This window comes from Fusarium subglutinans, assembly GCF_013396075.1.
Source record: "Fusarium subglutinans strain NRRL 66333 chromosome Unknown NRRL66333_c0000422, whole genome shotgun sequence".
Lineage (NCBI taxonomy): Eukaryota > Fungi > Ascomycota > Sordariomycetes > Hypocreales > Nectriaceae > Fusarium > Fusarium subglutinans.
Window position 1 is genome coordinate 1 of NW_023502485.1, and position 12,625 is coordinate 12,625.

A 12,625-nucleotide genomic window follows, 5' to 3' on the forward strand; every position below is an offset into this window, starting at 1 on the left:
CTATATATATTTATTAGTATTCTTTACCTTTATATGCTAGGGGCTAAAGCCTCTTTTAACTACCCATAACCTTACCACAGCCCGCTTGGTCGACCATCCCCATACCCGTCTGAGGTAAGTGGCTCCCAAGGGGGATTGAGGGGCATTGGACGTTATCCCGCGCCTCATACAGGCTTGGGAAGGCCTTGACGAAAAGGCCGCCACCGATTGAGAACGAATAGAGAAAATATGGACAAGTAGTTTCATGAGATCCACGGAATCCTCATCAACCTCGTGTGGATGATCCGTTGTTGCTCAAGATCTACGCGCGCCGAGAGGGCAGAGACCATTTGTATGCTTGTACCTTACTTGCGCGTGATACCTAGCTTCGAGTTTCAATCGATGATGGATTCTCGTGGTTCGATGCCTTGATGTGCAAGAATCTCAAGAGCTCGACATTTCCTTTGGTCTCGCAATACAGTAAGTGCCGATCAACAACAGACAGAGGCAATAGCTAATGGAGAGCAGTCTTCTCGTACCTTGAGTGCCGCCCCATGCACTCATCTTGCTGTTCACAGAAAACATCACGACCACATGCATATATGTCCATGTTTCCGAAACCATGGCCATCTTGGGACACGTAAACGACTCCGCCCCCCGCGACGCGATCCTTGTTGAACTCAATTGTCCAGAACATCGGCCAAGCTTTTACAGATGAGCATTGATACGGAGGACTAAGATATTCAGGAGGCGTAGCGTATATGTAAATGATGGAAGCGGGTTGTCTATAATTGAAGACGTTGGAACGAATGCTCCGAGTGTATGACTGGCAAATGGGTTTATGGAACATGGACATGGTGGGCTGTGAGAAGGATCCAATGAGAATGCGACTGGAGGCAGATCACAAAACATAAAGAGTGTGATGGAGATCAGTTTCCGACATTGTCGTTGAATGCCGACATTGTCGGCTGAGTTCAGCCGTCAGCTCTCTGCCACAAATCGAGACCCGAAAACCATGTGACACAAACTTGCTGACACTGGAGCCCTCCTTGTGTAACACAGACAATCTGCATGGCCCCATCTTTCGCACAGCAACACTGACTGCTCAACTCCCGCATCTCTCCTCCTCGCCACTTACCAACATCAACAGCGAACCACCAACACCACCACCACCAACAAAATGAGTTCTCGACCGACGAGTGGGAGACAGGCCTCTGGAGAGCGGCCACCGGCTGAAACGCCTCAGTCGCAGACAATGTCCACGATCCCCCCCACCTCGCTCTCCAATCCTGAGCCTGTGCCAATTGAAAAGGCGGACGTCCACGAGTCTGAGACTACAATCCCGAATGTATCTCAGAAACAAACTCCCCCTACGCTCCAGACGACTGAGTCCACTCAGAATGAAGCCGACGTCCAAATGAACCAAGTCTCTAGTGTTGCCGACGGGAGTGCAGAGACGCAACCTTCAAGCAATAAAGTTCGCTGGACCATCCCAGGCTTGCCAAGAGACTCAATTAGATCGTCCCGCACACTCCAATTGCCTGTTCGGCGGTTTGGCAGCCGGGACGGCAATGCGTCGATGCGAAATGACCCATCGCACGGTGTCCGAGAGACTCTTCAGGGCAAGAAGTCGAAATGGCTCGCTGAGTTGTGCAAGAATCTCAAGTGATCCATGGGCGTCACCCAGTGTGGTCATCAAATAGCCGCCCTTTTTGGATGAGCCTTGCCTGATGTCTCCCTACGGCCGGCTTTTGACATGTACGTTCAAGAACACAGTTTTACGTTTCGATATTGACAATCCTTCTGCCAGTCTTTGGAGTCTTACGACATTCCCTTATCCCTCAGACCACCCCTTGCCACGATCGATACCGACACGTTTTACAACTGACCCACCTGGACATCCTGGTGGCATCTGCCAAGAACCCTCGCTACCAGATGGCCAACTCCGAACCTCGCTCACATGGCGAAAGACAAGCACCACAAGCCTATGGATATTGATTGTTGGGGGAACTGGTAGTCGATATGACTTTGCGATGGAGTTGGAGTGGAGCAGGGTTACATGGAGAAGATCTTTAGCACTAAGTAGTTTCTGAATCAAATGGACGCTTTACTGAGAACACCAAGTTGTGAACAGGATGTGAGCAAGATGTATTTGCAGAGAACTTGGAGCACAGTTCCAACCTGGAGCAGGACGCCCATTAGTGACCATTGCTGAATGCATACAAGTCAGTTAGTTTGAATCACAAATAAAAAGTTGTATGGCCAGCTATGTTCTCTTGTTCTTCGTTGCTGTCTAACTATTGTAACCTATTCCTCCAATCTTTCCATCAAAATCCCTCAACAGAGCCCGTACATCGAATCGCTTCCATGCATCCCCACAACCATGCCATGTTCCCTTCAAAATCGAAGAATATGAGCGCGAAGATGACAGGGGCGGCATTCAATACACCAGTAGTAGCTCCAGACATCAGGGAGTGACCGGACGATTGTGTCCACCTGCAACACCTTTGGATCGTGAGTGGCATCAAACTCCGAGATCTAGTACATGTCATGATCTTCATAGTCGATCTCGGGTCGCCCACTACCGGGTTTGGTGGAGGAGGTTGTGTTAGGTACCGAGATGTGGGTAGCATTGCCAGGTGCCGGGCCTTGACTAACAACAGAAGCGGAGTTGGGCATGAGACCCCTTGAAACGGCGATGTTTGCGGGAAACCTCAGGGAAGGACCTCAGGAGGCAGGAGGCTGGGTACCGATAACAGGACCAGTGCTAGCATGAGGGGTAGCTCCAGGGGCAGCTCCAGTCCGAGGAGGAGGAGGAATGGGACCGAAGACAGAAGGCCATGCCAGGTTGTTGGCCTGCCAGTACTTCCAATACACGGGACCTGCGCCAAAAGTAGCTTGATCTATAGGAAGCTTATATCCTGCTACTGTATCGTGCCTCATCTGCATTGACGTAATGCGTCTGGACTTGGCCATTTCGAGAGTAAACTCCTTGGACCATGGCAGGAAAGTGATGGTGTTAGGAGTATAGTGCTTACTCGTGGCGTATTCGTGCACGAGTCTCCACCAAGGTTTCTGTCCCTTGAAAGGGCTCATGTTGCTTCGCTGGCAGACGAGAATCTTGACCTGTTCATGAAGTGGGAGGGCTGCAATCTCTTTGCAGTCGCCTCCATGGTGTGCAATAGTGTCACATCGTGGACACCCGCTCTGCTCTCCATCCTTTCCACCAGGTCTGGAGAAGCAGGTGGCCAGCGTGTGACGCTTGTTACCACAAGCGGCACACTTGATGGGCTTCTTCTTTTCGGTGACACCGTGTCGGAGAATACCAGCAGGCTTGCCCTGGTCATTATAGCCACTGTTGTCCTCCCAGGTCATCTCAACCGCCTTGGCAGCAATTTGATCGAACCGGCCAGGAGTGTTTGGAATGAGGAAAAACTGGCAAGAGGTGGCACCAGTTCGTTTCATGACATCGTCAATCACGTCGTCGACGCCACCACCACAAGTTACACCCCAGACCTTTCCTGCGTCTCTGTTACTGAACCAGTGATTGGTTTCACCACCCTCCAGTGAGTTGCTGGTCAAGCGGCTAGCCACCGCACCACCAAGGTCTGCCACTTGAGCATGGCTGGACTTCGGAACACAATCAAGAGGCCTATAGTCGGGTACCCGAGCCCGGTGTTCGCCATGGCGCCCGCCGCGGTAACCCCCTCGACCACCACGGTGAGATCGACCCCCGCGAGGGCCAGCCCATCCGCCGTGGAAAGAGGCACCACCTCTGCCACGATTCTTGGTAGAGTTTTTGCCATGCTGGCTACTAAGCTCTCCATTTTCCTGACGAGTTGCCTGCGCCGTAGCTTCGCTGTTGATCTGCTGCGGGCGAGCATCATCGCTCGGTGTTGCATGGCCGTGACCAGGTCGCGGACGGCTGGAACCGCCTTGACCAGAGCCTTGACCAGAGTTGTTGGACTGTTGAATAGCCATTGTGATTCAGTGTAGAAAAAAAGGTTTTTTCTTGAGGAGCGTTGTTGTTGGGCTGCTGCTGTTGCTGCTGCTGTTGGTGATGCTTTGTGGAGGTTAGCTTTTGGATAGCGGTCAGGATAAAATTTCTCAACATGCACGGGCTATCTTTATGATTAGATAAGGCATCAGTCTCGCAAGGCTTCGTTGACGGCTACAGGGAGTGCGAGCTTCTTGAGCCAATCACACCCTCGTATGGATAAGTTACAGGCTTGTCATATGGCTCAAAAGGTGAGTGCAAATAAGTCGATATATTCCATGTGTTGAGTATGTGAGTTGGTGAGAAACAAACGCAAGTATGGGCAATACGTCCTCTCAAGGTACTCTGTACTATTACTGATCACTTAATCATCATGACATGTAAAGTAGATAATATTAATTCCTGTAACTATAACTTATAGTCTTGATTTTTATAAAACCACCTCCTTTAGTTTTATACTAAGTGCAGCCGCATCTTTATTATAACAGTTTTAATATAAGAGCAGCTGTAAAACTAACGCCAGTGGGCCAGAACATAATTTCTAGTAGTTAAGAGAAATAATAGAGAAGCCTTGCGTTTAATTAAAGTAAAAGGAGACCTTGCAAAGTTTAGTACATCTAAAGCAGCTCTTGCTGCTGTATGTAAGAAATCTGACCGTCAATGGAGGTCGGAAGCATGATACGTAAATAAGTCCGGCATTTCAACAATAGAGTGGCATTGTCTCACTGTGGGTACGTCCTCCAGTACTGTAGATATGGCCAGAGTCTAGAACCTCGCTACAGAGGGATCAATTTAAGTACATCAATGACACCCTTGCAACCTGTGAGCTTCCAGTTGAATTAGGTTATTTTTAAAGGCAATAAAATGACCTGTTGTATCCAGTGATGTCGTTAAAAGAGAGAAGTCGCCTACAGATGGCATAAAAACATATAGAACAGGGAACCTCTGTCTCACCTTGTTCATTAGATTCTCATCGTCGTGTCCTCCAAAGATGTGTATTTACGACTCTTATGATCGGTAAATCCTTTTTAGTTATTAAATAATACATTGTCGCTCATAACTGTTGCACATTCCATTGTAGCCTCTGCATTCTATGAGACGCTCATCGAGGGGGCGTCATTATAGGGACCCATCTCATAACCCAAAGTGTAACAACATCACAAACATTCGTCAGCCAGACAATAATAAATATCGTCCACCGACATTAGAATTATTTCAGAACCTTACATAGTTACAGATCCGCTGTTATATTCCCGCCTCGGATATAATTCGTGCTTAAAATCACTGTCTCGTTTGGGTGAAACAGCTCAAGTGCAAATTGATCCGTCTTATCCTACGGCCTTCCCGGGTTGATTATTTTATATGAATGTTGTAAGGTCTTATTACTGAACATTTTGCAATAAAAAAAATCAGAAACACGGCATCTAGAGACAGTTATTGAGGTTCAATGTCTGCGAATATGTTCAGGTCACTGGTCACAAGGCATGTGTCGCCTTCAAAGCACCGATGGTCCAGTTCCTAATGGGTCTAACTATGGGTCATAGCCAATGATGAAGGATGTGTCGTCTCAATCAGGCAATATCCAAACGCTAATCAAGAATCCACAACTAAACCTTGCAAGAGTTGGTGATGTCACGCTACCCTGGAGTCTCTTCTTCGATTAAAAACAAGACTCAATTATGATGGCTTCAGATGCTATGAAAATTGAAACTCACGTAAGCCTCTCTTCATAACTGGTCTTCACATCGGAGAAGCTGCGCCACGTTACATACAGTGAACTCAGCTGAGACAGTCAGTTGGGATATTCCAAGTAAACGCAAAAATTTGATCATTAAGCAGCACCCATCTGCAACAACACCGTGGGACTTTATGAAAATGTTAGATAAATCTTGAGATTTTCTCCCATTTTCGCGCCCTTATCCAGAGCATCGCGTCACACAAACCGGAGCGGGGTAGTCTGTTTACCCGCTGCGGCCCGACCTCACTTGTTTCTTCTTCTCCTTCAAGGCTTTCACCGCGATTACGTTCCAGTTGTGGTCCTTCTCTCGACCGTCTCGATGTTCATACATCTTTCATCTAACGAGGAATGATTCTTTCGCATTCCCCACGCCATCCCGTCTAGCCTCCATCGTTGAAGTCAAGGTAAACTTTAGGCGGCACCACTCAGCGCGGGCAAGTCGCTTTTCTCTGAGGAGAGTGGTCATGCTGACGGAGTTTGTTTTTTCAGGATCAATTTATTGCCATGCTGAACAACGATCCTGCGCATTACGACACGAAAAACGCCAACGAGTCGAATGTGCCTGTTGCTCGATGACTGCAAGGCGACTCACTCACGTATGAGAAGACCCGATGCGATTTGTCAGGAGACGTTCTGAAGCGACAAACCTTTTCAATCCGAAACCAACACCAATAAACCTGGTGACTACAGAGCGTATCAGCTGGTTCACCGGACTCCACGTCGATAAATGGATATCTTCGACCGGCATGGCAAATACAAATCCACCAACTTACGATCAGGACAATCTGAGTTGTCTGAAATGAGTTGGCCGCTATCTTGCTGGCTCACCTGCTTCCCCAAGGGGACGGAAACCAAGCTCATGTCTGGAGACGCGAATGTGTACAAGAAACGGACTCCATGAATCATTTTCCGGTGTTGACTGGGGGCTTGCAAGAGAGGGGTTTGGACCTCAGGCGATATTGATGATGAGGAAATGGAGGACTGTTGTAGTGTGAGTCCATGTGAGAACTCACCATCTTTGATCGAGGGACTGGAGATTCTTTAGTAGCCTTTGGGCGCCCTACTCTGCTGACATTTCGGACCATATCAGTCCTTCTCAGCGTAGCCATCATGTACCCTGTCTCGAACCGAGCGACACACGAGCCGCAAGCAAGCCTCACAAAGACACGATATAAGACAACGTCGAATGGTCAAAGTTCTGCCGAACAGAGAGGAAATTCCGAAAGACTCCACTCCACCGAATTGAACAAGATCGATATGTATGTCAAAGCAAATTCAGCCTACGGCTCTTCTCTTCTCGATGGACAGCCCCTCATACGAAAGGGTCAGGCAACTAGACAGGAGGATGTAATAAAACCTAGGAACTTGATCCTCAGTTACAAAAAGTCTCAGGTAAATTTAGGTAAACTTAGTATACTTTATTATATATTTAGAGAATCTTAGACTAAATATTTTTAGCACCTCAGTTCAATGTCATAAGTCTTCTTGCACCGACTGTACGTTATACCGATCCACTAGCCAAAACCATACGGCATTGCAGCGTGCACTAGTTGTATTTAAACAATGCCGCCCAAAACGTAAAGTACATGACTACAGGATAATACAGGGTGCTAATCGGTAGAACTCCTAATTCTTTTATAATAGCATTCCACTGGTACTGCCACACCCTCATCCTCAACTCCGACACCTCGGGGCAAGCAGAGGGCCAATCGCAGCCATACATCGACTCCCACCCCCAAGCGACTGACGGTCGTCAAAGTCCACTGAAAGGAAAGTCCACTAAAAGCTAGGTTCAGTGGACTTTAGTAATTGTTCATGTACTTAGCGCCTGTTGGACTTTGGCTCTTACCTTAGGGAGGTAAGGTACGTACCTTGTTCCGCTCCCATTCTCTGATCGACCACGACGGCCAAGTCGAGGCTCCAGGGGGCTTCAGTGACCGTCAGTGGATTTGGCGCCGCTTGGGGATTTTGTTTTTTGGACTGCACTTGGGTACGTACCTTTCCCCACCCATTTTCAGTCACCTTCAGTGGGCTTCAGTGGTTGTTAGTGGATTCGGCGCCCGCTGGGGGATTTCGGATTTCTGCCCCTCGGGTTCGGTACGTACCTATTTCTCCCCTCCCGTTTGATGCCGAGTTGCTGCTGTTTTCCGCCTGTAGTTCTAGTGGACATCAGTGGACATTAGTGACTGTTAGGGAATGTGCCGCCTGTCGTAGATTTGCCCCGGTACGTACCTTTCTCTCTCTCCTACCTCCCGTCGTCGATCAGCCCGGTCTTCACAGATTGCCCCTTGTACTGAGTACGGTCTCGATCAGTGGTTGGATGTGGTTACGAGAACATCGAGTTCATGCTTGACCTAATTCTTATCCAGAAAGAATTCATTTCCCTGTAGACAAAATATCTCAAAACTACATCTGGTCAACAGGATACTCCTCAAGGAAGACATGGACTGAGATTTCTGCCACACCTGGTCAATTTTATCATCCCGGTATGGCCCCAAGTTGATTGGCGTTCCTAAAATTGAGTGCACCCAGACCTCAGCATCCAACAGGTAGTGAGAAGGGCTGTCATTGGCTATCGTGACCTCTATAAGGACATCTTCTATCAACCCAAAGAGGCTAGCGTGATTCACTGACGCTTGGTCTCGCCGAGTGTTGTTTTTTCTCCCGCTGCCGCTCCTCGTGTAACCTCAAGCACCCCGCTTCCTCGAGGCAACTCTCAACCTGCTTCACCACTTCTCTTCACTCGTGGTTTTCCTGCTTCAGCATCTCACCCCAGAACCCTCGCCACCGCCTCATACGCGCCCAACAGCCATGGCGACTCATCGCCGGCAACTACCGTGCGACCTCATCATTCGCGATGCGGATGAGGGTACGCTCAGACTCATCCCTTCGTCTCCCGACCTCGTCGTCCACTTCAACCACAAAGGGATACGGCTTTCGTTCCTACGCGACCCGGACCGCCAGATCTTCAGCTGGTACAGCGCGGACCTGACCATGACCGAGTCGGCGCTTCATCACATTACAATCGAGCTTCCGCCGCAAGGGTTCACTCTGAACTTTCACGACCTCACATCTCATGAGAAGTCCGCCCTCAGCAGCCACCTCCCGGGGGATTCAAGCCGATACAAGATCATCGACATCAAGTGCCAAAAAAGCACCACGGTCACCGGATTTGGCCTGCCATTTCATGGTACAAATGAGATTGTGGACTCTTGGGTTAATCAGCACACTCTGATCAAGGATATCATTTCTTTGCCATGCATCCTTCACCAACACACTTTCACTCTGCTCGTCAAGGCCACCAGCGCTGAGATCACACGCGCCGTCAGCACCATCAACTCCCAACTCACCCCCCTCGACTATGGATATGGTGAAGAGTGAGTCTCTCATCCCTCTCAAGGCGAAACTAACATCACAGGCACTGGTGGGACATGGACCGGTACAGCCGACAAATCCCTGCGAACAGAGGGCCGGCATTTCCTCCGACGGTCCGCTTCAAGAACGAGAACGAGCGCAACACAGCACTCACCCAGACTCATGTGCAGGATGTATGGGATTTCGACAACAAGCTCAAAGAGATTGAGGCCTTTGAACCGCCAGCGTTGATCTAGAAGGTCGGCCCGGATTCTGTCAAGAAGAGCGTCAACTTTGTGTGTCTTCTGGAGTTAAAGGGCATTTTCGTAAGTGTTACGATCCGCAAATAATCTCAGCTAACATGGACAGGAGGCGGAACATTGGCGCGCTGCCCGTCGTGCGCTACGAGGAGACCTCAACAAGATCAAGGTCGAATTTACTTTGAAAACACGCGATGAGACGCACCAGACTGGAATGATCGTTTGGGATGCAGTTCCTCTGACATATGCTACCTGTGAAGAGTTGAACGACGTCGACATCCGCAATCGTATCGCTCTTGGTCTCACTCGACCCACAGGCTTGGGCCATGACTTCAATCCGATCGCTTACGACGATTACGAGACGGCAAAAGAGTCTCGACGTGACAACATACATCTCCATTTAGAATCTGGGCTTCACGGCGACATGCAGCGAGTAAATGCTATCCACCTCTTAAGCAGCGGACCAGTCTTTCCGGCCGCCAAGAAGCTTGACCCTCTCGCTGTTCTCAAGAGACTCGTATTCAACGAAGTCCTGATTGGAAAAGGCCTTTGGGATCTTGAAAAGGAAGGGGTGAAGACAGCCCTCCCTCATTTTGATCTCCTCCGCGATGTGCCTCCGGATATTCGAGACGCGTGCCTTCAAAACGTCTTTGAAGATGACAGAGAACGTGTTCAGACATACTTTAGCAAGTTGCACCATGGCCTCGGGTTGGTAACAGGTCCGCCTGGGACAGGAAAGTCTCATCTCGCGTCCGCCATCGTGGTTCTCATGTGCCATAATCCCTCCCTTGGGCAAGTTTATGTCAGCGCAGCGTCAAACGGAGCTACAGACAACATTCTCGAACGAATTCAAGACGTCGCCACCAAGACAACCACAAGTCTCATCGACGCTGGTGTCGAAGTCAAGCATCTTATGCTGGTTCGTGGTTACAGTCTCAACACAGAGACCGAGAACTGCAGCAAAGTCTTGTTCGGGAAGCCTCTCCCGGAATACGGTATCTGGAATCCGTCGCCTTGGAAGCTGGAGCACTCGCTTTGCTGGTGGACCTTGCGGGTTCTGGGTTCTTCTGCCGTACCCGCCCTGACCCTGAACGACAACGCCGAACTGTTTGACCTTCACGAGAGACTCAGCGCGCCCTGCGACTCGGCATCTGATGCGAACATTTCAAAGTTCCGCTCCTTAGTGAAGCTTGCACGGGGTTCCTTGTCGGTTGCTCAGTACACGGCCATACAGACGAGGGAACAGCACGCCAAGGTCTTTCGCCAGCTCATGCAGCTTGTTCTTGGATGTGCCAATGTTGTCGCGACCACGCCTGTTGTATCAGCGAGTCGGATCTACAGGACCTTCAACGACAAAGCCCGGGCTGTTATTTTTGATGAAGCGGCGACACTCTTCTGTTCAGACGGTGTACTGGTGTTTGGCAATACTCCTCGACCAATGATAGCCATCGGCGACCCCATGCAACTCGCTCCAGTGCTTTCTACCGCTTTCGAGTTGCTCCAGATCCGTCGCCAAAAGCGTACATGGGAAACTTGGAGCGACCACCACGCCATGCGACTCTGGCCTACGAACCGATTCGCAAAATTTGCGCAAATCTCTTGGCTCTCATGGTTCATCCACCTTGGATGGCCAGTCTTTCACCTGTACACGCAGCATCGCATGGCCGAGAATCTCTTCGACCTGTCACTGGACACTGTGTACACCAGTCTGAAGCCGCATTTCAAGTACAGCCCTTTGTGTCGCATCACAAACTTCCCCATCGGTATTGATGTGGAGGAGTACCTTCAGGGGAAGTATAAGATCCCGGCCCCTGCCAGTAACACCCTCGCGCCCGTCTTCTTTGACTGCCGGGACTGCCGCATCCGGAAGTATCCCGACAATGAGTCCCGCCTCAATCCCCGACAGGCCGACCTCATCGCAGTCCTCCTTGTGGACATGATCCGGCAGTTGAAGCTATCTCCGGCTGATATCGCCGTCCTGACGCCATACCGAGCAAATTTCCGTGCCATCGGGAAACGATTCAAGAAGGAGCCTGAGCTGCAGGGCGTGACTTGCTCGACCTTCGACACGTTCCAAGGCCGCGAGGCTCAGATTGTGGTTGTTGCTCTGTGTGTGACCCGCGAAAGTGGTCCATTGTTTGTTGCCAACCCCCGGAGTCTCAACGTCGCTTTGACCCGACAGAGGTCGAGTCTCCTCATCTTTGGGGACCTGGGAGTGCTCGACCACAAAGCGAACGATACTTCCACCGACTTTATCGGCTCGGACTCTGGACAAAAGTTTAATCTCCGGATGTTTCGCGATGTACTCAAAGCCCTTCGCGACAGCCGACGAGTGGTTCGGCTTGAGGGCAGACGTGAGATCGATCACGATTGGTACTGGAATAGTATGGAGAGGGACAAGAAGTGAGGACGTGGGACCGATAATGGAGTCGAAGTGACGAATGGAATAAATTGATGGATGAGAATTGTATGTAATTGGAGGTCGAAGTGAGGTTGAAAGTGACGGGATATGAAAAAAGAACTGTATGTTGGAGATCAATGTCACATAAGCTTACGATTTACCTTCATCAAATCTAATGATGAGTAACCAAGTCTTTTTATTATCTATGAATCAAGTATTCCTCCGTCACCCGTCCAAAGCGGCGTAGTGGTCCAGGGAACCAGTTCCTCGTGCCAGGAATAAGAAAGTTCCCCAATTCGGACACCAACCAACCATCATCTCATTGGACGCGACGCGTGTTTCCTGGTAAAGGACACGTGGATTGGTACCAAGTCTAATCCCGTTAGACCTGAAAGCATGGGCATTTGTGAGTATCGCAGCTATACTGAACAGGGGTTGGCGATCTAGGTGGCTGAGACTCCATCTCGGCAGTCGAAACCAACGTTCCCAATAACTCAAGTCAGCTTGTTCAATTTAAGCCCGACCCCCTGACTTACAAGTCAGGAAAAAAGGCCATAAGTCAAGTCTACCTAGGTCCTGACTTAAAAGTCAGCAAGTCAGCTAGTAAAGTTAGTAATATATAGGTATCTTTTACTTCTTTTTTTAAGGAATTTCCTAAGACCTAGGGTAGGGTTTCTTATCTTATCTTAGCTAATTAGTCAGCAAAAAAAAAGCCCCTTTTGGGGCTAACCTTACCTAATTAGGCTAGACTAGGGATCTGCAAGTCGACTTGTTTAACTCAATTCTAATTGGCTAGATTTAACTCAATTCAAATCAGACCCCCCCCCCCCCCCCCCCTCGAGCCCCTGAAAAAGCCGGCTTGAGTTGAGTTGTTGGGAACGTTGGTCGAAACATGC

The 12,625-nt window shown here is 49.5% G+C and overlaps 3 protein-coding genes across 3 annotated transcripts; 2 read left to right on the forward strand and 1 right to left on the reverse strand.

Moving 5' to 3' along the window:
• Window positions 1–1,159: 1,159 nt before the first annotated feature.
• FSUBG_13900 (uncharacterized protein) lies at window positions 1,160–1,648 on the forward strand (the record flags this gene model as incomplete). Its single annotated transcript, XM_036678840.1, has 1 exon — window positions 1,160–1,648. One exon carries the CDS (start codon window positions 1,160–1,162, stop codon window positions 1,646–1,648), a length of 489 nt encoding a protein of 162 aa, XP_036530635.1.
• Window positions 1,649–2,706: 1,058 nt separating this feature from the next.
• Window positions 2,707–3,960, reverse strand: FSUBG_13901 (uncharacterized protein; the record flags this gene model as incomplete). Its single annotated transcript, XM_036678841.1, has 1 exon — window positions 2,707–3,960. The coding sequence occupies one exon, from the start codon at window positions 3,958–3,960 to the stop codon at window positions 2,707–2,709; it is 1,254 nt and encodes a 417-aa protein (XP_036530636.1).
• A 4,565-nt stretch (window positions 3,961–8,525) lies between these two features.
• On the forward strand, window positions 8,526–11,735 carry FSUBG_13902 (uncharacterized protein; the record flags this gene model as incomplete). The annotated part of the gene is made up of 4 exons (XM_036678842.1): window positions 8,526–9,091; window positions 9,133–9,262; window positions 9,326–9,394; window positions 9,441–11,735. 4 exons carry the CDS (start codon window positions 8,526–8,528, stop codon window positions 11,733–11,735), a joined length of 3,060 nt encoding a protein of 1,019 aa, XP_036530637.1.
• Between the last annotated feature and the right edge of the window lie 890 nt (window positions 11,736–12,625).